General features: G+C 46.4%; 1 protein-coding gene across 3 annotated transcripts; it reads left to right on the forward strand.

Annotated features, from left to right (window-relative positions):
* RNF20 (ring finger protein 20) lies at positions 1-25,260 on the forward strand. Of its 3 annotated transcripts, none has more exons than XM_050943055.1 (21): positions 1-137; positions 2,393-2,446; positions 4,697-4,857; positions 5,088-5,255; positions 5,361-5,508; positions 5,683-5,865; positions 7,019-7,137; positions 8,083-8,229; positions 8,496-8,573; positions 8,936-9,055; positions 10,833-11,012; positions 11,250-11,385; positions 14,544-14,665; positions 15,077-15,465; positions 16,054-16,171; positions 18,974-19,123; positions 20,373-20,585; positions 21,544-21,669; positions 22,777-22,917; positions 23,372-23,473; positions 23,736-25,260. In XM_050943055.1, exons 3-21 carry the CDS (start codon positions 4,729-4,731, stop codon positions 23,910-23,912), a joined length of 2,946 nt encoding a protein of 981 aa, XP_050799012.1. In that variant the 5' UTR covers positions 1-137; positions 2,393-2,446; positions 4,697-4,728; the 3' UTR covers positions 23,913-25,260. The 3 variants fall into 3 exon arrangements, with proteins under 3 accessions (XP_050799012.1, XP_050799013.1, XP_050799014.1); XM_050943056.1 differs by having other exon boundaries at positions 132-170; XM_050943057.1 differs by lacking the exon at positions 1-137 and adding an exon at positions 1,049-1,145.
* Positions 25,261-26,468: the final 1,208 nt, after the last annotated feature.

Genomic DNA, 26,468 nt, shown 5'->3' on the forward strand with positions numbered 1-26,468 from the left:
CTTCCCAGCCTACTGACGGGCATGGGCAACGGCAGCCATTTTTACTGAGGGCGACAAACGACGTGAGAAGCTGGCGGGGATTGGCTGAGCTGCTGTCACCGACCGCTTCCTGCAGGGTCAGGGGTGGGAGGCTGGAGGTGAGGAGCAGTGGTGGGGCCGGGGGTGAGTGAGTACCGGGGTAGGCTCGGTCCCAGGGAGCCTGGGCTGGGGGCAGCGGCTCGGTGGGGAATGCAGTGCCTGGGTGGGGGTGGGGGTGTCGGGGGGAGGGAGAGCTTGGCCCCTGGGTGTGGGGTTGTGGGGAGGGGGAATGTCGGAGCGAGGGGGAGCTTGGCCCCTGGGTGGGGGTTGTGAGGAGAGAGAGTGTCGGGGGGAAGGGGGAGCTTGGCCGCGGGTCGGGGTTGTGGGGAGAGGGAGTGTCGGAGCGAGGGGGAGCTTGGCCCCTGGGTGGGGGTTGTGGGGAGAGGGTGTGTCTGGGGGAAAGGGAGCTTGGCCCCTGGGTGTGGGGAGGGGGAGTGTCGGGGGGAAGGGGGAGCTTGGCCCCTGGGTGTGGGCTGTGGGGAGGGGGGTGTGTCAGGGGGAAAGGGAGCTTGGCCCCTGGGTGTGGGGTGGGGGGAGGGGGTGTGTCTGGGGGAAAGGGAGCTTGGCCCCTGGGTGGGGGTTGTGGGGAGGGGGTGTGTCGGGGGGAAGGGGGAGCTTGGCCGCGGGTCGGGGTTTCTGGGAGGGGGAGCATAGGGAGGAGAGGGAGCTTAGCCCTGGGTGGGGTTACAGGGAGGGGGGAGCTTGGTCCCTGGGTGGGGGTTGTAGGGAGGGGAGCTTAGCCCCTGGGTGGGGGTTGTGGGGAGGGGGAGCGTAAGTGGGAGAGGGAGCTTGGCCTCGGGTGGGGGTTATGGGGAGGGGGGAGCTTGGCCCCTGGGTGGGGGGTTGCTGGGTGGGGGAGTGTCAGGGGAAGGGGGAGCTTGGCCCCTTGTGGGGGGTGCAGGGAGGAGGAGTGTCGGGGGGAGTGGGAGCTTGGCCCCTGGGTAGGGGTTGTGGGGAGGGGGTATGTTAGGGGGGAGGGGGACTTGGCATCTGTGCTGGGTTGTGTGTGTGGGGGGGAGTGTCAGAGTGAGGAGGTGGGGGACTCGACCTTGGGATGGGGGAGAGGAGTGAGTATCAGTTAATTGGGGTGTGTAGGGGTCAGCCCCTGGTCTGTGTATGCTGGGGGGTCAGTATCACCTCTGTCTCTGGTCTGAGTGGACAGGGTCATTTGTCAGTGGGATTTGTGGGGTGTCAGTCCCTTATCTCTGTGTGGTGGTGGGGATGTCACCTCTGAGGGTAAGAGGGCACGCATAGATATTTTCTTAGAGTGTTTTTTTTCCTGCCAGCCTGTTGGTTCTGGTTTCTTGTTGTTTCTTGTTAACAATGCTCTCTGTGGAAAAACGATCACCCAAATAACAAAAGCATGTTCTGCTGAAAAAGGGGGAAATTGTTAATCACAAGGAACTGAAAATCTTCCTTCAGTCAAATTTTAGAGAGAGAAGGAAGTGGGAGAGGGAGAGACTTGAACTTACAGAGGTTGTACATTTCAAGGCTCTTTATATGGACATTTCACGGGCCGTGTTGACCTGCCGTAACAATCTGTATGAAGTATCAGAATGGTAGCCGTGTTACTCAGGATCTGTAAAAAGCGACACAAAGTCCTGTGACGAAGTGGGTATTCACCCACGAAAGCTTATGCTCCAATACTTCCGTTAGTCTATAAGGTGCCACGGGAATCTGTATGAAGGTGACTTCAAAACCTAAGGCACTTGAAAAGGTCACTTAAAAAAGAACATATTGCAAAATAATGCTCTGATTGAGCAAGCACTTAATGCAGTAGCTCTCAACCTTTCCAGACTAGTGTACCCCTTTCAGGAGTCTGATTTGTCTTGTGTACCCCCAAATTTCACCTCACTTCAAAACTGCTTGCTTACAAAATCAGACATAAAAATACAAAAGTGTCACAGCCCACTACCACTGAAAAACTTCTTACTTTCTCATTTTTACCATATAATTATAAAATAAATCTATTGGAATATGAATATTATACTTACGATTCAGTGTATAGAGCAGTATAAGCAAATCATTTTCTGTTTGAAATTTTAGTCTGTAGCAACATCGCTAATGCTTTTTATGTATCTGTTGTAAAATTAGGCAACTATCTAGGTGAATTGATATACCCCCGAAAGACCTCTGCGTATCCCCAGAGGTACACGTGCCCTGGTTGAGAACCACTGATTTAACACTTCGCTGGTTTGGAACCTAATCCCTTAGCTGTATTAGAAATACCACTGTAAATGAATAAGATGGAAAGAAGTTTCAAAATGATATTTGTTTATGCTATGCATTTTATTTACCTTTTCCTTTTGTTCAGCTTGTAGGTAGAGGCACATCTTCAGCTCCTGTGAATGGGCTCAGCATCAGAGAGGTCAGTTGGACTGTGTCCATTTACATCATCTGAGGATCTGGCCCTGAAAATTAATTAGTCTGTTTCATGCAGCTTCTCCTGTACTAGTACAGTGCTGCAATGTTTGGGTTAAAAACATTTCCAGAACATGTTTATTGGTTTGGGATTATTATTATTTTTTTTTTAAATTCCAGTGTTGGGGGAAACCTGTAATAGAAATGATGGTCTTGAGTTTTGCAGATTATTATTTTAAAAATTATTTTGGGGCCAAATTAAAATGGAGAGTGGCCCTTTAAAGATATTATGGAAATGACAAAATTCTTCATAAGATGGACAAACTAAAAACCTGCGCTTAGAATCTCCTTTCAGTTCAGTAGGACTTGTAGGGTCTCTACCTGTTTTTATATCAAGTGGCCAGCACCCTCAACTCCCGCTGTCTTGGATCTGTCTATGGTGGGAGAAATTTGGTCAATAAGGATTGTTATGGTGCCACTTCCCTGATGTAATCTCCAAGGCTCATCTAACAGTTCTCTTAAAAATGCAACTGAGTGTCATTTTATAAAAGCAATAAGATGTGGGGAAGCCAAAGACTGAGCAGGCACAGAGGCTAACCTATGCTTTCTTGGCTCTGGATGTAGTCCCACCGGCTTAGAGGTGGGACAGTGTGGGGAAACATGATGCTGCTTTCGTTTCAGTCTTCAGGATCATCAAGCTAATGCCTTTCACTAGCACTAGGTCAGTGGTTCTCAACTTTTGTACTGGTGACCCATTTCACATAGTAAGCCTGTGAATGGGAGCCCCCTGTAAAGTAAAAACCCTTTAAAATATATTTTACACCATTATAAATGCTGGAGGCAAAGCAGGGTTTGGGGTGGAGGCTGACAGCTTGTGACCTTCCCATGTAATAAGCTTGTGACCCCCTGAGGGGTCCTGACACCTAGTTTGAGAACCCCCTGCACTAGATTCAGATGGCCCCTAATCCATTCACATGCACTTCATTTTAAAACAGTAAGATATAGGGAAACTGTGATTTCACAGGCTGTTCAACCAAGTTATGGTGTGTTTGCAGCTGGAAGTCTCCACTCCTTCCTTTTTCAATATGTAGGTCAAGGAGTATTAATAAGCTTGTAAAAAGCAATAGGTTTCAGTGGATTTAAAAGGAGTATCCTCAGACTTTCTCTCCAGTGTTTCTATTTATAGCCTTCAGATGTTGGCAGATATGAAAAGATCTGCTGCTGAGCTTTGCCCGTGCACCTCAGCCCTGAGCTGCAGCATTTCCTTCTTGCACAGTTGTAATAGAGTCCGAATGTGTGGTAGACATATGGGGTATAAGGAGGAGTATTACCAAACCCTTTAATCCTGGGTCAAAATTAGAATGTGAGAATCCTGATGGGGAACGTCACTATACCAGTCCCTGCCACATCTGAGACCTCTTTTGTAAGCCATCAGATGGAGCAGTTCTGTCCCCGTTCTTGTTGTTTGTTGGTATTTTTTATGATTGGTGCATTTTTTAAGTCTTTAATTTAAGATCCATTAAAATAAAAATTGAGAGGAAACAAGTAAAATACATTTGTATATGAGAAACTAATATTTAAATATCTATATTGTAGTAGGTCATTCAGGATAGGAATCCCATTATTCTGAGCACTGCACAAATATGTAAGATGCAATCCTTGCCCACAGAGCTTATATTATAAGAAATATTCAGGTCTTGACAGTGGTCTCAGCCCCTATCCTAAAAAGCTTACAGTTAAAATAAAAAAATAAATAACACGTAGCTCTTATATATCACTTTTGAGCAGTAGATCTCAAAACATTTTAAAAAGTATTCTTAGATTTCTTTGCATGTACATATCAAAGTTAGATGACCATATCCACTTGCAAAGCTCTAATTTACTTCTAATGTTCTAGGATATTTTCTACAGAAGCCTGATCCCAAAGACCATTGAAGACAATAGGAGTCTTTCGTTAAGAGTTCAAGGATTTGTTCTGAACTTGTTGGAGTAATTTCTGTTTATTGTAGTATCTCATCATATGTTGTTCTGATATTCATAATACTAGCCCAGCCAATTTCTTGTAATGCTTACTTTAAATTCTTACCTTCCAAATTCTTCATGCAGTCTATTTCTGGTGTATAGAATCTGCTGTTGTGTTTTGTGTTCCTGTGGGGTGTAAAGCATGCAGATACCATAGTGATAGGCATGTTAGAAATCATTAAAATAGTACTGGTTAGATGGTAGATGTTTATTAAACTTCTTCTTTTTGTTTCAGGAAGAGCTGGGAATCTCCACTCTTTACCCACAATGTCTGGGATTGGCAACAAGCGGGCGGTGGCAGAGCCTGGCCCCTCTGGGCCCCCAGAGAAAAAGGCAGGGGTCGAAGACTCAGGAACTACAGTGGAGACCATTAAGTTAGGAGGCGTTTCCTCAACGGTATTTATATCTACGGCACCCCGCACAACCTCTTCCTTAATGGGCCCCCAACTCATTGATCCCCGTCATGTCCTGCGAGTAATACAACCAACCTTCTTACCTCCACCATGTTGTTATGTTTTCATCCTCACCCAAGCCTAAAGATCTTGCTCCAAGGCCCTTTTATGGAAAGGAGTAGAACAGGCCTGTGCTGCATTAACTGCACTGATGTGTTTCTCACCTCTGCACAGGAGGAGCTGGACATCCGGACACTGCAGACTAAGAACCGAAAGCTGGCGGAGATGCTGGACCAGCGGCAGGCCATTGAGGATGAGCTGCGTGAGCATATTGAGAAGCTGGAGCGGCGGCAGGCCACCGATGATGCCTCTCTGCTGATTGTGAACCGCTACTGGAGTCAGGTGTGCAGCATGCTCAGTCGAGCTGTCTTGTTCTCTCTGTTGTCCTGGTCTCATTCACTCTGATGCTATGCAAGGTATGTATCTTCTCATTTTCCCTTCTTTCAGTTTGATGAAAATATCCGCATCATTCTTAAACGCTATGACCCGGAGCAAGGTCTTGGTGACCTTCTGTCTGAACGAAAAGCCCTGGTGGTGCCAGAACCAGAACCAGACTCAGACAGCAATCAGGAACGTAAGGATGAGAGGGAGCGAGGTGAGGCCTTGTGCCATGTAGTTATCTGTGGCAGTTTGGGAAGATGGACTTCACTGAGGGAAGTGTTGATGTTCTGTGCCTCTGGGAAAATGAATGATTTGCAGATATTGGTGACTACTTCTCCCACTACACACAAATATACACTTGTCCATTTCCTTCACCTCTGTCTCCCAGGGGAAGGGCTGGAGCCAGCATTCTCCTTCCTGGCTACCCTGGCCAGCAGTACCAGTGAGGAGATGGAGTCTCAGCTGCAGGAGCGTGTGGAGTCCTCCCGCCGAGCTGTCGCCCAAATTGTTACAAAGTATGACAAGCTTCAGGAGAAAATGGACATGCTGTCTCACAAACTAAATAGTGGAGGTACGACAGAGCCGGTTGACTGTGAGAGCCTATGCTTGCAAATTCCAACTTTCTTAACACATTGAGTCAGGGATGAACCAGTTCCTGCCATGTAAGTGGTAAGGGTCAGATTTTCCCTCTCAGATTTAAGCATCAAAATGAAATGCCCAGGTTTTCCAAAGCACTCAGCACCTGTCAGCTCCTCTTTGAGAACAGTGGGGTCTGTTGGCTGCTGAGCTCTGTTGAAAATCTGTCCCTCCGTGCTAAAGTCCTTCTTCAGATAGTTAAACTACTTAAATGCTGAAAACTGTGCCTTGTATGTGGGGTCTAAGTGGAGGGCACCTCCAGTGCTGAATCACCTGTTTATCCACTTGGAAATACTTAAGTTCCGGTGGAACCTTATAACCCTGACATCGTCTGCCACTACACAAAAGGTGCTGTCAAGAGCAGCAGTGTGGAAATTATATCCAAAGTGGGAACGATGGAAACTGGTACCATCCTCCTTCCTTTCACAATTCACCAGCAATGTGGGCTGTTGGAGGACACTTCTTGGATTCCTTGTGGTTTGAGGCAATAGTTCACCTGGACAAGATGTTAGCAGTCTGATTCCTTGGGTATGTAACTATTTGACACAGAGATGTATGGTAACCCCATTGCGCTGAGGGAAGATTGCAAATTCCAAATGGACTGATTTCTTGAAAAGGTTCTTTGTGTAAGGGTCACATGAAGTCAAGAAAAGTTCTGCAAAAGCAGCTGAGATTTCCATGTCTTTCACCTCAAAATAAAAATGAGCTCAGGTTCTCTTAATTCCCAGGTTCTGTTCCCTGAAAAGTCTGTGAAACTGTCCTGAGTTTTGAGTTTGTATGTTTAGGAAAGCCTCAGTCAGTTCTGCACAGCAGACAATGAATTCTTGCTCTGTCAATAATTTTCCCCACTGCCCAGATGTGCCTAAGTGTTGTGGTACATGTGGTATTTGGGAGCCTGCTAATAGAAATGGCATAGTAGATAAGGGTTGAGCAATTGTCTCCATTCAGATTCCCCTCCCCTTTTCTCTTTCCACCATCCTAAATAGGTTTATTATGTTGTTTCCCCTTTCCCTTTGGTTGCTGAATTGAAGACACTCGTCCATGACTCCCCTTTCATTCTCCCCCTTCCCCTCCCCAACTTCCTTCAGATGCATCACTGGTGGAGGAAGCGGTCCAGGAACTAAATTCCTACCTTGCACATGAAAATGGATGGCTGCAGGAACTGGCTGATCTACTCCAGGAAAAGCACCGAATCATGTCTCAAGAGGTACAAGAAAGAAAAACAGAATCTGTCTGTGTTTGTGCTTATTTGATCCCTGTCTGGAATACTGAACGATTCTGGTTACTGTCACCCAGGAAGCATGTTATTGCCATGAAGAGAGTGAACTGTAGAGCACCATGGATGATTAGGTCTGAAGAATTCAAGTTCTGAGCAAAGGTTAAGGGAGGAGTAATTAGTTTTGGAGAACTGTAATGTGCACTGTACTTGTGTGATTCTGAAGCAGAATCATGTGGTAAAGTACCTGGCAAACTTGACTGGAGCAAAAACTGAATTCAAGTGTTAGAGGGACACCTGGTTTTATTGCTAGAGGAAAAGGGGATTGAGGGCATAGTGGAGGGAAAGAAAGCAGGGGAGGTGCTACTGAGATGCTCTTAAAAACAGCTGGCAGGTTGGAGCTGACATGCTTCTTCTGTTCTGGTAGTTATTTGAGGTGTAAGAGCCTTCCTTACAAAATGATTCTACCTGCAAGGAGTATGAATGACTAGCCAGGTTTTCCTTTGGAAATTTCAGCTCTTGAAATTCCAGTTCTGGCCTGTCAGCTGAACACTCAAAAGATGTGTGTGAGCAAAAATTACAGATATTTAAATGCAGAACTCAGTGCCTCACGTGTAATGCATTTAGGCAGCTGCCACCTAACTTCACCAAAAGCCGCAAGCTTCTTGAGTTCTTCACTTCCCATTTTTTCCTTCACTGGGGTTAACTGGCCTGAAATTTTGAACGGCTTCTCAGTGCCATCCTGCCCCTTTCTCAGAGTGACTCCTAAGCAAGATACAGTTGCCATGGTAATGAGCACTGTAGAATTACTGAAGACTAAAAGTAAATGGAGCCAGGCAATACTGAGTGAAGTTAGTGCAGGGCAATCCTGGAAGGCTGTGAATCAGACACTGCGGCTTATCCTAACCCACGTTCCCCTTTGTCCCTTGGCTGCAGTTCTCCAAGTTGCAGGAGAAAGTAGAGATGGCAGAGTCACGGGTGTGCGTGCTGGAGACCATGATCGATGACCTTCAGTGGGATATTGACAAGATCCGCAAGAGAGAGCAGCGGCTCAACCGACACCTGGCCGATGTGCTGGAACGGGTAATGGCCAAGGAGATCCAGGGCTAGAGCAGATCAGAGCTCACAAACACCTGTTAACATCTTCATAGGGAATATTGCTGAGAGAAGGAGAGGGGAATCTTTATGGATCCTTCTTCTACCTTACTAAACCACTGCTAATTGGAATAGCATAATAGACATGAGCTAAGGATGGAGTGACTGTCTTCTGTTTGTGTGACTGGTTTAGGAAGTGTGGCAGGATTCAAGCACTACACTCTTTTGTTATAAAATCTTTATCCTCATTGCAGGTGAATTCAAAAGGTTACAAAGTATATGGAGCTGGGAGCAGCCTCTATGGGGGTACGATCACCATCAATGCTCGCAAGGTAAAATCTAGGGCTTTGGGGTTTGCGGGGTGAGGGGAAGCTTTGATTGGCGAAAGAGAAGAAGGATGGTTCAGTGGTTAGGGCTGTAGCCTAGGGCTATGGAGACCGGACTTTGAGCCCCTGCTATGCCACAGACTTCCTGTGTGACCTCAGGCAAGTCACTTAGCTTCTCTAGGCATCAGTTCCCAGTCTCTAAAACAAGGATAATAGCACTGCCCTATAATATGTCACAAGAGTTAAGAGGATAAAAACATTAAAGACTGAGGTGCGCAGATACTATGGTATTTTGGGTCATATGACTACTGTAGATAGATGCAAAATGGTTTTTTTCAAGACATTTAAAAAAACTGTTTCTTCTTCAGTTTGAGGAAATGAACGCTGAGCTGGAGGAGAACAAGGAGCTGGCTGGGAACCGACTAAGTGAGCTGGAAAAGTTGCGCCAGGATCTCGAAGAGGTGACTGCGCAGAATGATAAACTGAAGGTAGGAGCAAAATTCTCTGGGGAACATGAAGATGGATGGATGTGATTGTCTCCTCTCTCTTTCACTCTGTTGAATCTGTGTAAAACCTCATTAGTTCCTTCTGCAAAGCTAGATTTTCTGGTCAGTCTCTATCTCTGTTTCAGGCATATTCTCTGTGTTTGGGTGATGTTTTACATGCAATAGGCCGGGATGCTAACGGGAACCTGGGGTTTTGCTGTGACTGGCCTTCCTGGCATAATGGTGACACCATGTGGTCAATAAAGGGAATCGTAGCTGTCTGTTCCCTGTTATGTGTGTTGGTTTCATCCATTCATTGCATCTTCAGTAACCATCTGTCAACACTAATAACTGCCCAGAAGGACAGGGGTTAGCTCTTTTCCCCAGCTCATAGTCTGATTGTGGGGGAACTAATGCAGAGCTCAGTGCTCAACAAATCCAATTATCTGACTGCGAGAGAGTCTAGTGAATGGAAGCTAAAGAGGAGAAAAGGGGGTTTTAGAGCTTCTCCAGTGAGTGGAACAGTTCTGTGAGTCAGTTTGTTCCAACTTGATGCTACTACATTTTTAAGACCCCTTGTTTGTTTGTTTGTTTGTTCGTTCAAAATTGCTTGCACTGCTGCCTCTGTGAAATGAATTGTTGGTTTCAGCCTGGCTCTTGGTAGTCCACATTATAGAAATCATCCCCTCAACTGACAGCCTGGGTGACAGGTAGGCACATGAAGAGAAAGGAGTTACCTTACAAGTGGAGAACCTGTGTTGAAGGCCAATTTAGTTAGCGTGGAGGTGGTCCAGTCCCAGTAATTAATGAGGAGGTGTCAGTACCAAGAGAGGGGAAATTACTTTTGTAGTGAGCCAGCCACTCCCAGTCCCAATTCAAGCCCACACTGATGACATTAAGTTTGCAAATGAATTGTAGCCCTGCAGTTTCTGTTTGAAGTCCATTTTTGAAGTTTTTTTGTTGAAGGATGGCTACTTTTAAATCTGTTATTGAATGTCCAGGGAGATGGAAGTGTTCTCCTACTGGCTTCTGTATGTTACCATTCCTGTTGTTTGATTTGTGTCCATTGATCCTTTTACGTGGAGACTGGTTTGGCCAATGTACATGGCAGAGGGGCATTGCTGGCACATGATGGCACATATCACATTAGTAGATGTGCAGGTGACTGAGCCCCTGATGGCGTGGTCGATGTAGTTGGGTCCTATGATGGTGTCGCTAGTGTAGATCTGGGGACAGAGTAGGCAACAGGGATTGGTTCCTGGGTTAGTGTTTCTGTGGTGTGGTGTGTAGTCATCTGTAAACGAGGATTGGCTTGCCTCCCAAGGTCTGTGAGAGTGGAGGGTCATCTTTCAAGACAGGTTCCAGACTTCAGAGAAACTGCTCATCTACAATTCATTTGCAAACTTAATGCCATCAATTTGGGCTTGTATAGGGACTGGGAGTGGCTGGGTCACTACAAAAGGAAATATTCCCAAATAAATCTGTTAGTCTTTAAGGTGCCACCAGACTCCTCATTGTTTTTGTGGATACAGACTAACACAGCTACCCCTCTGATACTTTAATCAGTACTGAATTCATACAGATAAACTCCAGCAATGGGATAGTTCACAAAGTCATTACCTTGCCCTGTAGAAGTTCTTTCTAGTCAAGGGAAGGATGTGGAAGGAGAATGGGCTTTGGAGTTCTGTTATCTTCCTGTGTTTGGCATCCACTCTGAGGTAACATTTCTTTCCTCTCTGCTTCTCTTCTTTTCTTCATGGGAAATGTATGTCTCACCCAGGTGGAGTTGCGGAGGGCGGTAGAAGAGGCTGTGAAGGAGACTCCTGAGTACCGCTGCATGCAGTCCCAGTTCTCGGTCCTGTATAATGAGAGTCTCCAGCTGAAGGCACATCTGGATGAGGCACGCACTCTGCTTCACGGCACTCGCAGCACACACCAGCGCCAGGTGGAGCTCATTGAGGTAACCACCTCATTCCTCCATCTTCTCCTCTTTGAGATTTCCCACTCTGCCCTAGCCCTCTGACTGGCCTTGGAGTGGACCAAGCCCTCTGCAGTGGTCTTTGCAGGCTCAATTGTTCTGTTTTTTGGGAGGGTAGTAATCCGCTTCTCTTTTATAAAAGCAGGTTGATGAGGAAATGTGAGACACCTAGATCATAGCACTAATCTCTCTCTCCCCGTGTCCCCTCTTGCTCTCCAGCGGGATGAGGTCAGCCTCCACAAGAAGCTGCGCACAGAAGTGATCCAGCTAGAGGACACTCTGGCACAGGTTCGCAAGGAGTATGAGATGCTGAGGATAGAGTTTGAACAGACACTTGCTGCCAATGAACAAGCAGGTACCACATTTTTCCCCGTTTTGTTTGTAAACAGAGGTTGCATTTCAGAAAGTTAAGGCACCAAATGAGTCATGACCAGCAAGGGACATAAACAATACGAGGAGGTTCGAAAAATACATTAAAGGTAAGAGAATGATGGAGGAAAGTGTTAGTCCATGACTTAATGGGGAAGGAGACCAAGGGTCTGGAGTTATAGTGGATCAGACTTACCATGAGTCAAGAGTGTGATGCTGTTGCAAAAAAGTCAAATGTCATTCTGGAATATATTATCAGGAGTGCCAGGTGTAAGATACAAGGGATCATTGTTCTACTTGGCACCATGAGGTCTTAGTGGTAGTACTGTGTCTAATATTGGGCACCACACTTTAAGAAAGATGTGAACAAACTGGAGAGAGCCCAGAGGAGAGCAGCAAAAGTAAGAGGTTTAGAAAACATGGCATATAAGGAAAGATTGAAATAATTGGGAATGTTTAATCTAGAGAAGAGGAGGTGATGGGGATGTGACAGTCTTCAGATATGTAAAAGGTTGTTATAAAGAGGAAATGATCAGGTGTTCTCCATGTCCACTGAGGGTAGGACAAGAAGCAATTGGCTTAGTTTGCAGCAAGGGAGATTCAGGTTAGATTTTAGGAAAAACTTTCTCACTGTAGGGATAGTTAAGCAGTGGAACAGGTTACCTGAGGAGGTTGTGGTATCTCTGATCTTGGTGGCTTGTAAGAACAGGTTGGTGTGACATTATGCTCAGTTCATGCAGAACTGTGAGCCACTGTGTTACCACTGTGCCTTAGCAAGAGTGTGTGCTTTGCTCTTGCTAAGTTGTGTGTCAGTACCTTGACACTCCGGCCCATCTGCCTTGCCAGCAAACTCTTCAAGTCTCTGCCAATCAGTGAACCCCAGTTCCTCAAGATATCTCCCGGTAGCGTCCAGTCCCTCTCACAGGACACTCACAGCAATTAAGAACAGGAGTATTTGTTGCACCTTAGAGACTAACAAATGTATTAGAGCATAAGCTTTTGTGGGCTAAAGCCCACTTCATCGAATGCATGTAGTTTTGTAAAACTATTTCCTCATGCTTATTCCTGCCCCCCCTCCATGCCAGTTCCTTACATCTCCTTGTCAATTGCTGGAAATGGGCCATTTTCATTAGCACTACAAACAGTTCTTTTTCTCTCCTGCTGATAATAGCTCACCTTAACTGATCACTCTCCTTATAGCGTGTATGGTAACACCCGTTGTTTTGTGTTCTCTGTGTGTGTGTGTGTGTGTGTGTGTGTATGTGTGTGTATATATATATATATATATATATATATATATATATATATATATATATATATATATATATATAATCTTCCTATTGTATTTTCCACTGCATGCATCCGAAGAAGTGGGCTGTAGCCCACGAAAGCTTATGATCTTATAAATTTGTTAGTACTCTTGTTCTTTTTGCGGATACAGACTAACATGGCTGCTACTCTGAAACCTCACAGCAATTAAGTTTGCTGCGTCCAAAGAGACAGACAGAGCACACATCACAACGTTAGGTTAGGTGAGGACTCACACTTCACTTTAATACACAGCCCTGAGATGGTTTTGTACTATAACAAGAATAAGTTTATTAACAAAGAGCAGAGATTTAAGTTATGCTAAGCAAGAATAAGAGACAAATATGGTTACAAATAAAACAAAACAGAACATGCTTTCTAGTCACTAAAACTTAATTTTAGCAAGTTACAGTCTTTGTCTAAGCAATTTTCTTTCTTACATCAAGTTGTCAGCATCCCTAACCCTCCATGCTAGGGGATCCAACTTCCACAGGGGTGCTGTACCCAATGTTCCCTCAGTGGTGGATAAGTAAAAGATTTTGTTGCTCTCCTTTATATTACTCAAAGTCCATTGTCTCTGACTCAGGAGCCAGGAAGGCTTTCTAGGGTGCAGATTCTGTCCCCCAGTATGATTGTTGAGTGATTTTCTCCTCTGCCTGTTTAGCTTAATGAGTTTTTTTTACCTTGCATGCAAAGGTATTCATTGTCCTCTGCCAAAACCAAGCCAGTCAGACAAGCAAAGACACATTTCTTTGTCTAGAGCAGGCTGGGTTCATGCGATGCCTCCCAAACACATTTAAAAAACATATTTTCAGTGCACTTCTATAAATCTTTGTACATAACCTCTACATACACAGTGATTTCTGGGACCAGTGTGTCCCCAGTTTACATATGATATGTTATATGACACCTTTCCCCCAACACACAGTTGTCATAATGTACAAAGTGTCAGGCCTGATGTGAGTTACTTCATTGGAGGAGACACTCTATCAGTTGGCATTTAGGGGCTCCTGGAGTCACAGTTGGACTGACACCTGTCGAGGTGCTTCAGGCAGGGGGATGGACTAAATGATCTCTTGAGGCCCCTTCTAGCCCAACATTTCTATGATTTCAGCAGAATGCCTTCTTTGGAGCTTTCTCTGCTCTTGTTAAATACTTTTTTGCACTGTTCTGTCTCAGGAAAAAATGCTCCTTAGACGTATAAGACAAACAGGTGTCAAGTTATCTTCTGTCTTTCTGGCTGTGGCCAAATGTTCCTACAAGGATTTCCAGTATGTTTGGGAATGAATTGATTATTGGCAGTGGAGAGATTGTGTAGGGAGAATATCCCTCTTACACTATCAGAAGCTCTCTTTCTGAGAGAGGGGATTTTGTCTAGGAAATTGGGTTTATACCCTGGCATATTTAACTTTCTCCAGAGAGCGGCGAAAAGGTTTTTTTAAATAGCATTTAAATAAGAGACTTCTGATGGGGTAGCACTGCCTTCTCGTACTCAGATTCTCGATGGGAAGAAGAAATCTGTGAAGCAGTGGTGCTGATTGAGATCTACAGTGATGATTTGCAAGAAGATATGGTGGCAAATAGGACCACTACAGTTGTCCATGCCACGGAGCAGGGAGATGAGTCTTTCTCAGTGACTATGCCTGTCCCTGGCACATTTCATTCACTTCTGGGTACATCGTTAGCAGAAATATACTGATACAATGGAAGGACTTTTCAAAAGACCAACAAAAATACTCTGAGGTCTGGAGGGCAGAGCTGATTGTGGCCTGTGGTAACTAGTGTGTGTGTGTGTGTGTGTGTGTGTGTTTGTTTTGTTTTGTTGTTTTTTAATAGGCCCAATAAATCGGGAGATGCGTCACCTCATCAGCAGCCTCCAGAATCACAACCACCAGCTGAAGGGGGAGGTGCTGAGGTACAAACGCAAGCTGAGAGAGGCCCAGTCTGACCTGAGCAAGGTACCGGAGCTGGAGATGGTGGGAGAGAATGAGGAAGATGGAGAGGGAGGAAAACATGCTACAGCAAGCATAGGCTACCAGTCTGTCTCATAGTTTACCTGTGTAAATGTCTCTCTGGTGCCACAGGCTTTGGGAAAAGCATTACAGGCCCAAGGGGATAAACTGTACAGTTTTCTACCGGGCTCTATGCAGAACCCGCTTCTTGGATTTCCACCTCCCACAGAGTGGACCCTTCTCCATGGCTGAATTGTGCTCTGTAAAAGCATGGCAATAGCATCTGTGAGGGAAACATGCAAGGGAATCCTACAGGGCTAGCAGTGAGAAATGTGTTCTGGCTGAGAACTTCTCCCATTCACTTGATTGGTTTCCCTTTGTTTCTTCCCGACTGCTGCCCCCCCTTTCCCCCCCCAGACTCGCTCCCGCAGTGGGAGTGCCCTCCTGCAGTCCCAGTCCAGCATTGAAGAGACCAAGGAGGAACCACCGGAGGTCAAACAAGAGCCTGATGATTCCTCTGCCCAGGCGTCTGTGCCCAAGACTGCCCCTGAGGATGCCAGTGATGCCAAGGCCAAGCGAGATGAAGAGGAGAGGGAGCGCGAGAGACGGGAGAAGGAGAGGGAGCGTGAGAAGGAGAAAGAGAAGGAGAGAGAGCGGGAAAAGGAGAAGGAAAAAGAACGGGAACGGGAGAAGCAGAAGCAGAAGGAGTCTGAGAAGGAGAGAGAGTCCACCAAGGAGAAAGGGAAGCATGAGGATGGGAGGAAGAAAGAAGCTGAAGTGATCAAGCAGCTGAAGGCTGATCTCAAGTAAGAAGTACTGTTGAAATTCTTGTTCCTATTTTCCAGCATTGTGCCCTAATCTGGGGTGTCCAGGGAGCATAGCTAGAAACAATGATTAACTCCCAAAGCTAGTATCTTAATTCTGGTAAAGGTAACTCTTTCCTTGGGTCATTGGTGTTATGTTTGTGCCCAAGGGACACATAGTGGAGGTGGTATTTAGGTCCTCCTCAATCAACAAACCTAACTGGTTGCAGATATCTGTAAGGGGTGGGGCTTGTCAGGTGCAGATTTCCAATCAAAGACCACACTCCTCTTTGTTTTGGATCAGTGATTGAGAAAGTCTAGAGTTTAGTACCAGGAATTCCTCTGCTGCTCTCTTTCCTTCTTAGTCTGAGTCCACTTTAGCATGTCTCTGCTCGTCCTCCGATGTATGTTACTGCATTGTTCCATGTACAGTATGTACATGTGCCCAGAGCAAGACAAGTCCAGTAGTCACACACAAGCCTATGCTGGAGGATGCTGAGAGAATGTTGTTCTTGCTTTCAGGCAGGCAGCATCACACCATAGCATTTCTCCCAAATATTTAAATTGGGGTTTTTCTTTCACGATTGCCAGGAAAGCCCAGGAGAGCCAGAAAGAGATGAAATTGCTGTTAGACATGTACCGCTCGGCCCCAAAGGAGCAGAGAGACAAAGTTCAGCTCATGGCAGCTGAGAAGAAGGCCAAAGCTGAGGTAACAATGTTCAGTCTCAGTCCTCCTTTTTCTCTTGCCCCTCAACATCTAATGGCTGTTCTTGAAATGCCTTCCTCAAGCTTGTTTGTAGGGCTGTTGTTTCCTCTTCCTGACTCCAGAATGTCCCTCCCCTTTTTTCTCTGTCAGACAGCTTAAGGTTGGGACAGACTCAGAGCTGAAAGTAGGCCAATATGGCGTACTGGGAAGAGCCGGTATGCCGTGCCGGACTGGACCAGCTTCCGCGGCAGTGATTTAAAGGGCCCAGGGCTCCAGCTGCTGTGGGGAGCCCCGGGCCCTTTAAAGCATCGCTGGTGCTCCGGCAGTCGGGCTCGGGCGGGGATCTAAATGGCCTGGTGCTCCTGCCACTGCAGGGAGCCCCGGGCCCTTTAAAGCATCGCTGGTGCTCCGGCAGTCGGGCTCGGGCGGGGATCTAAATGGCCTGGTGCTCCTGCCACTGCAGGGAGCCCCAGGCCCTTTAAATCCCCGCTGGAGCTCCAGCAGCTGGGCTCGGGCGGGTATTTAAAGGGCCCGGTGCTCCAGCCGCTGTGGGGATCCCCAGGCCCTTTAAAGCACCGCTGGCGCTCTGGCAGCTGGGCTCGAGCGGGTATGTAAAGGGCCCAATGCTCTGGCCGCTGCTGGGGGCTCCCAGCCACCGCTGCAGCTGGTAGCTCCGGGGCGATTTAAAGGCCCTGGGGCTTCCAGCCACAGCCAGAGCCCCAGGGCCTTTAAATCTTGAAAGGACTCCGGCCCCGCTCAGGACTCCGGCTTACTGGTAAGTCCTTTAAGTTACTTTTACCCCTGGACAGACTGGGAATGCAGGCAGAGGACTGGCCTTAGAATGGTCCTTCATCATTGAGGTTGTGAGGTGTCCATCTGGCTGCTGATTCACTCGTCTACCTTTTTGGCAGAGTAATGTTACTATCCTACATGATGATGTGTATCTTGTTGGCTCTCTGGTGCATGTAAAAGTAATAGAGTGGTTTGAATAGCAAGGGGGAAAAGGCTCCTTGAAGGGGTAGAACTGGGATGAAAATTAAACTTGAATGATTAGGGAGACATTTATTATAGTGCAGTTTGCCTGTGTAATAATAACCTCCCAAAGGAAAAGGTACAAGCCGCATCTCTTGAGGTATTTAAAACTAAACTAAGTACTCAGACAAAGATTTGTGAGGAAAAGTGAAGGACTTTATATCCCAATGACGTGGCAGAGGGAATATAGATAGGCAGAATGTAATTATCTGTACAGGATTAACCAGGAAAGTAGGAGTAACATATTTATTCTTATTAACAAGAAAGTGCCATGGAATCTTTAATGGTGATGTTGGTCAAGAATTCAGTTTATATCTCATCTTGTAGCTGGAATAAATGGGCCCAAAGAGTTAAAGGTGTTAACGTGACCCTGTCACTGTTCAACATCACACATTTTGATGGCCATGGCAAGTACAGCCCTTTTTTTTAACCTTTTATTAAAGATGCATGGAAAAAGGAAACACATTGGATATGTAGAGTGTTACGCAAGGCTTTTATTTTAACATAGCTTGTTCTCTTTCCCCTTAGCTAGAGAGAGTTTTTAGAGGGAAACCCCCCTACTGGGCAGTTTTTAGATGGTATTAAAGATAGCAGTAACTGTTCTTTTGGGGAAAAGAGAAGAAGTTAGTTGAGATGGGCTGGAGCTGCTGTTAAAGTTCAATCCATTCTCTGAAAGGTAAGACGAACAAGGTGGTGGGGAGAACAGCAATGATAGAAAATGCAGCTTCTGTTTGTGGTAGTGAGTTTTTCCAGCAGCAAGGCTGCAAGTAAAACAGATATATCAGGTCTCATCAACCGCTTAGGGATCTGGCAGATTTGTTCCAGTATCAGGTTGTTTAGGGCATTGCTTTTAGTTGCCCCTCTGGTCATACGCTCACAGCAGTGTTGCAAAATATGCACTCTGGGCTGGCTAAATCAGACTCTTGTTAGATAGCCAGAAAAAGAAGAGGGCTAGGAAGGAAAAGACAAGTGTGAGAGAGACAGTGGTGTTTGGGATTTAGCCAGAGCCAGTGAAGGTGGCGATGTCATTTGCATCCCTTTCTTGGCCTGGTCTGGTCAGGACATCTCTTGCAGTTGTGTCAGTGATGGCCCAGTGGTATTGCAATAGATCCTTGGTTCCCAGGAGATACTGGGGGTGGCAGCTTTGCTGGTGAAGCTTTCTCCTTTTCCTTCTCCTGTCAGTTAGCAGTTGTCCCCCTTTGCTTTGCCAATTTTTACCCACAAAAGACTTTTTGAGGACCCCAAAGGGAGTGATGGGTGGAATAGCCCATTCCCTCATTATTTTGCCCTCAATTAGGCCTAATTTCCAACACATCAATTTTGGACCATTGATTTCCAGTCCGAGACTTTTCTTGTTTACCAGGCATGATTTTAAAACAGTCCTTGAATAATATCAGTGGGCCTTTTTGTTTGGATTCATTTAATCTATTTCCCTTTTGCACCTTTTCCCATCAACACTGATTGTTATAAGTTACTGTGACATCTAATCAGCTCTCGCTCTTCACATTTAAAATTAGGGTAAATTTGTGGGCCAGTTATTACAGCAACACCTCCAATAGCACGGTGCCTCCTAACACCATGCTGAGGAGCTGGACTAGATGAGAAAATGGGTCTTTTTTTTTTTTTTTTTAAGAAAGGTTTCTCTGTGGCGTTGGAAAATTGTGAGGAAGGTTGATTCCTTAGCAGAGTCCTTTCTTGCTGTTCTATTCCCTGCCTAGCCTCAGGGCTCTTTCCTCTTCCCCCCATCTCAACTCTTTTTTTTCCTTGCTGTAGCTGGATGAGCTGAGGCAGAGGGTGAAGGACCTGGAGGACAAAGAGAAAAAAGAAAGTAAAAAAATGGCAGATGAGGATGCCCTACGCAAGATCCGGGCAGTGGAGGAGCAGATCGAGTATCTGCAGAAGAAACTAGCCATGGCCAAGCAGGTGAGAGGAGCTTATGGAAATGCCCTCTTAGTAAGGCCTTCTTGTGGGGCAAACCTTATAAGGAAATGGCTGGAATTAATCAAGAGAGAGCACTTCTACGCCACATCCGCCACCTCCATCAGATGATATTCCAGCTCTGTCCATGGCCGTGTAAGGCAATATCATCATCGTGTAACTGGGACAGAGTGAGGAAAGAGTTAATTTCTACACACACACGCACACGCGCACACACACACACACACACGCACACACACACATCGGGCTAGAGTAACACTGCTGAGGCGATTAATGCGCGTGAGGTGAGTGAGGAGAGGGGAGAGTCAGTCTGCGATGAGGTAAGACGTTTCATTTTTAAAATACACTTGATTTATACAGAACTTGGCTAAACAGAGACACTCAGGAAAATTAATCCAAATTAATAAGTTGTGAATGCATAATGGATTAGTTAACTGCATTAAACTCCTGTGTGGCCACTCTTCTTCAGAATTAAAGTGGCCTTCATTCTGTTTATCTTAATCCACTTCAGAATTAAGACAAGCCCACAGTTTGTATGATTTAGAAATAGCAACAATTGGTGTAGTCTATATAACACAAGTACTAATGAATAAGGAACAAATACTTTCGCTGATGGGGAAAATCCTGCATTACGAAGGCAGGATTGTGCGAGGGTGACTAGAGCACCAGTACTTGGGGCATGTCCCTGTTCCTTGTCAGTTAATAGTGGAGATCTTTGATCCCACCTTGCCTGTTTCCTTTGTGAATTTTAAGACAGAATTTGTTAAGGGGGCTGGATGGCTCAGGGAAGCAGTAATGAGCTATAGAGCCATTGACTTTTAGATTAATTGACCTAAATTGAAATTCAGCCCAAAAATGTTACCACCTGATGGCTGTTCATCAACTAATTTTAAACAGGTCACTGTCTCTGTCTAGTTCCTAGTGGAGAGATGGCCTTGTAACAGTTAGAGCCAACTTTCACCTTTGTCGGCTTTCCTAGCACAGAGATCAAGGACTGAGTGCCTGTGGAGACTGAACTACCGTCTGTCCCCTAGTGGAGCATCCTTCAGTTCAGTGGTATTAACTGTTGTTTGGGTAAAGAGAGGTGGTTATTCTCCAGGATGTTGATCTGCATCTTTCAGCAACACTAAATTCTGTTTCTTAAAATAAAGATAAGGGGGTATTAGTGTTTCAACGCCCTATAGTGGAAGAGGAAAGAGATTCCAATTACAGTGTGTTTCCATCTCTGTTCTAGGAAGAGGAGGCCCTGCTTTCAGAAATGGATGTCACTGGACAGGCCTTCGAGGATATGCAAGAGCAGAACATTCGCCTTATGCAGCAGTTGCGGGAGAAGGACGATGCCAACTTCAAGCTGATGTCAGAACGCATCAAGTCAAACCAGATCCATAAACTACTGAAGGAGGAGAAGGAGGAGCTGGCAGACCAGGTCCTGACCCTGAAGACGCAGGTAACCAGAAGAGGGGTGATGGGAAAACAGGCTGGGTAGGGATACTCTCCCAATGGATCAGGACAAGCTGCTGCTTAGATTTGATTTAAACCTCTTCAATGATGCATAGAAAGATGCCAGTGGTCCCCAAAGTTTTCAGAGTTGTCCCTTCCTTTGCCCCTGTCCCTAATGGAGCAGGGCCATGGCTTCTGAGGCGGAAAGGGGGAAGGGGTCCACTGCTAGGGGGCAGTTCTGGGGTTGAGAGTGGGGCTGGTAGCGGAGTTGCAGTGGCAGGAGCAGAGTTGAGTGCAGAGATGAGGCTAAGGACAGGGCCAGATGCGGAGCCAGGACTGTGGCTGGGGATGGAGTGGGGCTGAGCGGCGCTCCCTCCGTTCCCCCCGCCCCCAACGTTCCTCTGTGCCCCTCCAGGGAGCACACCCCACTGTTTGAGCTATGCAATGAGAGATTGTGTGTAAATGTGAAATTTCTTAGAGAGAGGTTCACCACTACGTAGGGCTGGGAGAAGGAAAAGGTGAGGGATATTTTTAATCACATGAGAAAAGGTGCTCCTAGGTGCTGTCCCTCCCACAGCCCTCTTCTTGGAGCCTACATGGAAATGTCCATTGCTTTTGAATAATTCTACTAAGTGCTTTTCCAAAGGAGAGGGATAGATAGATATGTTCAACAACTAGTTATTGGGTGTTTGATTGCTGGGTTTAGAAAGGTTCACCTTGGAGCTGTGGGAAGATGTCCCCTTGGTTTGACCTCTGTTGATTGTCCATGTGTCTGCAACCTGAGAGAGAGAAGTGGGGTTGCAGGAGTGGGAGGAGAGAAAACACAGTGAGAGGGAAATGTGATGGTTGCAGCATATAGTTGTGGAAGTTGTGACATGGGAAGGAGGAGAAAATTCAAAAACAAAATATCAGCAGCACATGTTCTAAATGTCTCTGTCCCTTCCGCCACCCTTCCCATTCGGAAGGTGGATGCTCAGTTACAGGTTGTGCGGAAGCTGGAGGAAAAGGAACACCTGCTACAGAGCACTATAGGCACCGGAGAGAAGGAGCTAGGCCTCCGAACCCAGGCACTGGAGATGAACAAACGCAAGGTGAGCATGAACCCTTGACTCGCAAGGTTGAGTTTTCTTCATCCTGTGGCAGGTGTGCAAAGCTGCTAGCACTGGATTTCTCTGATGGCTTTTGGTATTCCATGTCATTACACCATTGTGGCAGAAGGCAAAGGAATGCCAACTAATGTTCTAATTAAGGCACAATAGACTGATAAAGAATGCAAGGAACGAGAGCAATCAAAGTGGTTTCATGAAAGACTGAGAAGAGAGCTGAGGGTAAAAGGAAAACTATCCTGCAAATGGAAAAAGAGGAGGCAGCCAAATGTATATGATCAGGGTCTGTTAAAGCCTGCAGAGAAAAGATAAAGACAGTAAAAAAGCATAATGACTTCAGAGGAATGAGAGAGGGCAATGAAAAAAATGTCTACTAATAAGGAGTGGAATTAGATGGACTGGTATCACTGATTCTACCCCCCTTTCTAAATCTCTTGTCAAGAAAAATGTTGGAAAGAAATCTGAACAACTGTTAAGGAAGGAAGATAAAAGTATCTCTTTGTAACCAACAGTCAGCTGTTCTGGATGTTGCATCCTATGGTATGAAGGGAATTTAGCTAAATGATTTACTGATCCACTGACAAATTAAAAAAAATCATGGACAGTTAGTGGGGTGCTGGAAGACTAGAGCAAAGAAAATGAGGGACTGGTCTTCATAAAGGGAAAAATAATGATTGTTGTAGTTCTCTGTCTGGTTTAAATAGCAGAACAGTCACAAAATATCTACAAGGTAATAGAGCCAGGAGCTACAGGACCATGGGGATATAAGGCTACACATATTTGAAGGGTATAAACAGCAAGGAGGAGCATTAGTCCTACTCTGTGTATCTCACTAAATAATTAAACTAAGAAAGGGAAAGTTTAGACTGACTGTCAAGAACTTCTTGACAATGAAATCTTAGTTTGTTGAGCAGGCCCTCAAGGGAAGTCCTGTAAATCACTTTGCTTGGATCTTCTAAAACTAGACTGGAGGGAAAACCCTGAAAGTACTGTAGGGCACAGTCTTGAGTGGGCAGGGATTGGGACTAGAAGGTTTTTCTAGGTTTTTTCCATCTCCAGTATCTGTGATCCTGTGGCCATCTCCTTCGACAGGCAATGGATGCAGCCCAGCTTGCAGATGATCTCAAAGCACAATTAGAGCTGGCTCAGAAGAAGCTACATGACTTTCAAGATGAGATTGTGGAGAACAGTGTGACTAAAGAGAAGGATATGTTCAACTTCAAACGGGCTCAGGTACGTGCCATATAGCACAGGCCCTCACTCTCCATCTCTAGTCAGTCTGCCTCTGCCTGCCAGAGTGAAACTTCAAAAGGGTTCATATCATACTACTCTCCCACCCCTTCTCTCTCCTCTCCAGGTATTTTCAACTTCATTTTGTTTCCAGCTCCATCCATAAGTCATTTTGGCCCCTGCCTGTGTCCTTTCTCTCAGTTCCCCAAGCTTCTGCACTCAGCCCCTGTGGCTTGACCCAGTTTGAGATCTGACAACATTCCAGTACAGATCTAATCTAACCACTTTCTTCTTGTGAAAGGCTGTTCTACAGTGCACTGGGCAGAGAGGGTTGGAAGCAGTGCATTGGTGTATTTTACCATGTACTTTAAGGGCCCCAGTTCTGTATCCTTGAAGCACAAGCTCTCTGGAGAAATGGCTCCAATAATTTATTTGTTGGTCTCTTATCCTCCTGCAGGAGGACATCTCCAGGTTGCGTAGGAAGTTGGAGACCACAAAGAAACCCGATATGGTGCCCAACTGTGATGAGATCTTGATGGAGGAGATCAAGGATTACAAGGTGAGAAACTCTGTCACTCTCCCCTGTTTACTCTTTCCTAGCCAAAGGATTTAGTCTTCATATTCATTCAGTACTGGCCTTCCCTAGCTGTGTTCTGTCAGTGAAGGTCAGCTCTGAGCTGGAGGAACCACCATCTCCTAGGGCAGAAGGTAAAGTCTGCTTCCCATGATGGTGTATTTTCCACTTGAGGCACCTGAAAGCTCTGCAAAGGTCTGTCACGTGTGGTAGCTTAGACTCTCACGGCAGCATTTTTCTCCTGCAGGCTCGTCTGACCTGTCCGTGCTGCAACATGCGTAAGAAGGATGCTGTGCTCACCAAGTGCTTTCACGTCTTCTGCTTTGAGTGTGTGAAGACGCGCTACGACACCCGGCAGCGCAAGTGCCCCAAGTGTAATGCTGCCTTTGGTGCCAACGACTTCCATCGGATCTACATCGGCTGAGTCTCGCCACGGAGAGACAGAGGCACTGCTTCTGCCGACCTCCCAGTCCCTTTCTCTGATTGTCTGTCTGTCTGTCACCAGCTCGGCAGTCACTGCTTCTCCACCAACCCACGTTCTCTTCCAGAACAAGTGACCCTGGGTTAGGGAGTGGGGAGAGGCAGGTCTTGGATCTCTGCTCATCTTTTCTTCCTTTCTGCCTTTCCCTTTAATCTTGATGGGACCTCCACCCCACAGTGGTCATTCCCACTCACCCCCTCCACACTGCTGAGTCGGGATTGCTGCTGTGGAGTAATAAAGCCTAACTCAACTCTAACCCCAGGTGTGATGGGAGTTGCCCATGGCAGAATAGAGATGAGCTTGAGGCCTTGAAATAGCCTTGGGTATTAAAAGGACGATGTTAGGGTAAATTTTTTTTTCTATTAAAACCTTTTCTCCTGCTTACAACAAACCCCTTGGAAAGTGAGAAATATGTCTCCTTCCTCGAAATGCCCCTCTCTGTGTGTTTGTGTGCTGGTGATTGATTTTGTAGGGGTGCTTGTGAAGGCTGGACAGCACACCTAGCTCTTTTATTCTTGTAGGCTTGTTCAGCATGAATAGCCTACCAGTTAAAGGCCCTAAGGCAGGAGGAAACTTAAGCACAGGGGTGGCTCCAGGCACCAGCACAGCAAGCATGTGCCTGGGGTGGCAAGCCGCGGCGGGTGGCCTGCTGCTCACCATGAGGGTGGCAGTCAGGCTGCCTTTGGTGGCATGCCTGCGGGAGGTCCGCCAGTCCCATGGTTTCGGCGGCAATTTGGCAGCGGGTATGCCGAAGGCGCAGGACCGGCGGACCTCCCGTAGGCATGCTGCCAAAGCCGCATTACCAGTGGACCTCCCACAGGTGTGCCGCCGAAAGCCACCTGACTGATGCATTTGGGGCAGCAAAATACACAGAACCGCCCCTGCTTAAGCACATGTACGATTGACTTCAGTGGGAAGACTCGTATGCTTAAAGTTAGGCATGTGGGTAAGTACTTTTCTGATTCAGGGCCAGGATGTGCAAGGAGAGTCGTAGAAGAAGCTGGGGCAACTGAGAACATGATGCCTTCCCAACCCAAAGGCATGCTGCATACACCTTAATATCAGGAAGGAGAGAGACGTACAGGAGAATCCTCCACAATAGCATTCCATTGATGAGCCCCATTTGGTCTGGATGAAATATGGACACTTTTCTGTCCCCTCCCACCTGGCTGGGGCCCCACTAGCATTGTCCTTATTTTCCAGAAGACAATTTGTAGTGGTTACTTTGGTACAGCTTTGCCACAAGGACTATTCTTGTACTACACAAACTCCAATAAAAACTCTGGTTCCATTTGTTTTGCTGTTTTTCTTGCCTGTGAGTAGATTTTAATTCTTGCTCCTGGTGCAAGATGAACTTTAAAAAGCCCTAATCCAGTCATTGAAACCACTTCTTTTTAAAAAGTTCTTGGTTTCCACAGCAGAAAGACCTGTTCTTTCTCCTCTAGTTACCTTTTACTGCACCAGTGCCCCTCACTCCTATCCTGTTACCCTGGAGACTGGGCAGGGGTAGTCTGTCGAGCTAACTTGAGCAGTAATTTTGCTGTGTCATGAATTTTGCTAAGGTGTAATCACCTTACTCTTGTTTTACCACTGACCCCCAAAGTTAGCATTTGAACCCCAGGTCTTTGGAGTGATAGGGTGTTCCATAATTCACTTCACTTCTTAATATAGTTAGTGAGGGGTCTCCATACTGGTCCTGAGAGCTGTACCAGGTGCCTGAGAGCTCAATTATCCCTCCTCCTGGCACCTGGGGGGGAGTTAAGTGGGTCAGTTATCAGGTCCACCTGGAAAGGAGTCAGGTTGCTTTACAAGGACTGAGAAAAGCTCAGTTAGGCTGGGGCCCAGCAGAGAGGAGGCTGTGAGTTCCTGTTTTTGCAAATGGGCTGATTGAAATGAGAGGAGAGAAACATTGGGGAAAAGCCACAAGAAGAGGGGATTTAGCCCCTCTGATGGTAGGCAAAATAGGGGCAAGACTGTATGGAGACAGCTGTGGGGTCCAGCCTGAGGAGGGTGGAAGTGATTTAAGTTTATATTTTTGGTTTGGGATTTGTTGGAGAACTCCAGAGAGGAATCCTTCACATGACCCTGCAAGCACCCTGAGAGGACTATAGATTCACAGTGAACCCATGAAGGGGCTGGTGGGGAAGCCTGCAGATGACCACAGTAGGAAGTTACCAGGACGGAAGCAGGGGGTTTGAGTAGCCAGACCTTACCTCCTTAATACAGGGTCCCTAGTCTGAAACCCAGAGAAGAGACTGTCTGGGTTCTCCTACCAGCCCATAGCAAAGACCCCAGACACTGGGACTGGAAGGACTAATGAGTCAGGAGTCATGCCGAAGACTGCTTGAGATTGTTGCATTTTCTGTTACCCTGGGAGTGCTGATACTTCAGCGACCGACCAAAGGGCAGAAACATAGGAAGAGGCAGACCCCTGCAGAGCTGGAGCAGCTGCCAACAGGCAGCAGTAGAGAAGGAACTTACTACACCATGCCCAGACAC

This window comes from Gopherus flavomarginatus, chromosome 3, assembly GCF_025201925.1.
Source record: "Gopherus flavomarginatus isolate rGopFla2 chromosome 3, rGopFla2.mat.asm, whole genome shotgun sequence".
NCBI classification, from domain to species: Eukaryota; Metazoa; Chordata; order Testudines; family Testudinidae; genus Gopherus; species Gopherus flavomarginatus.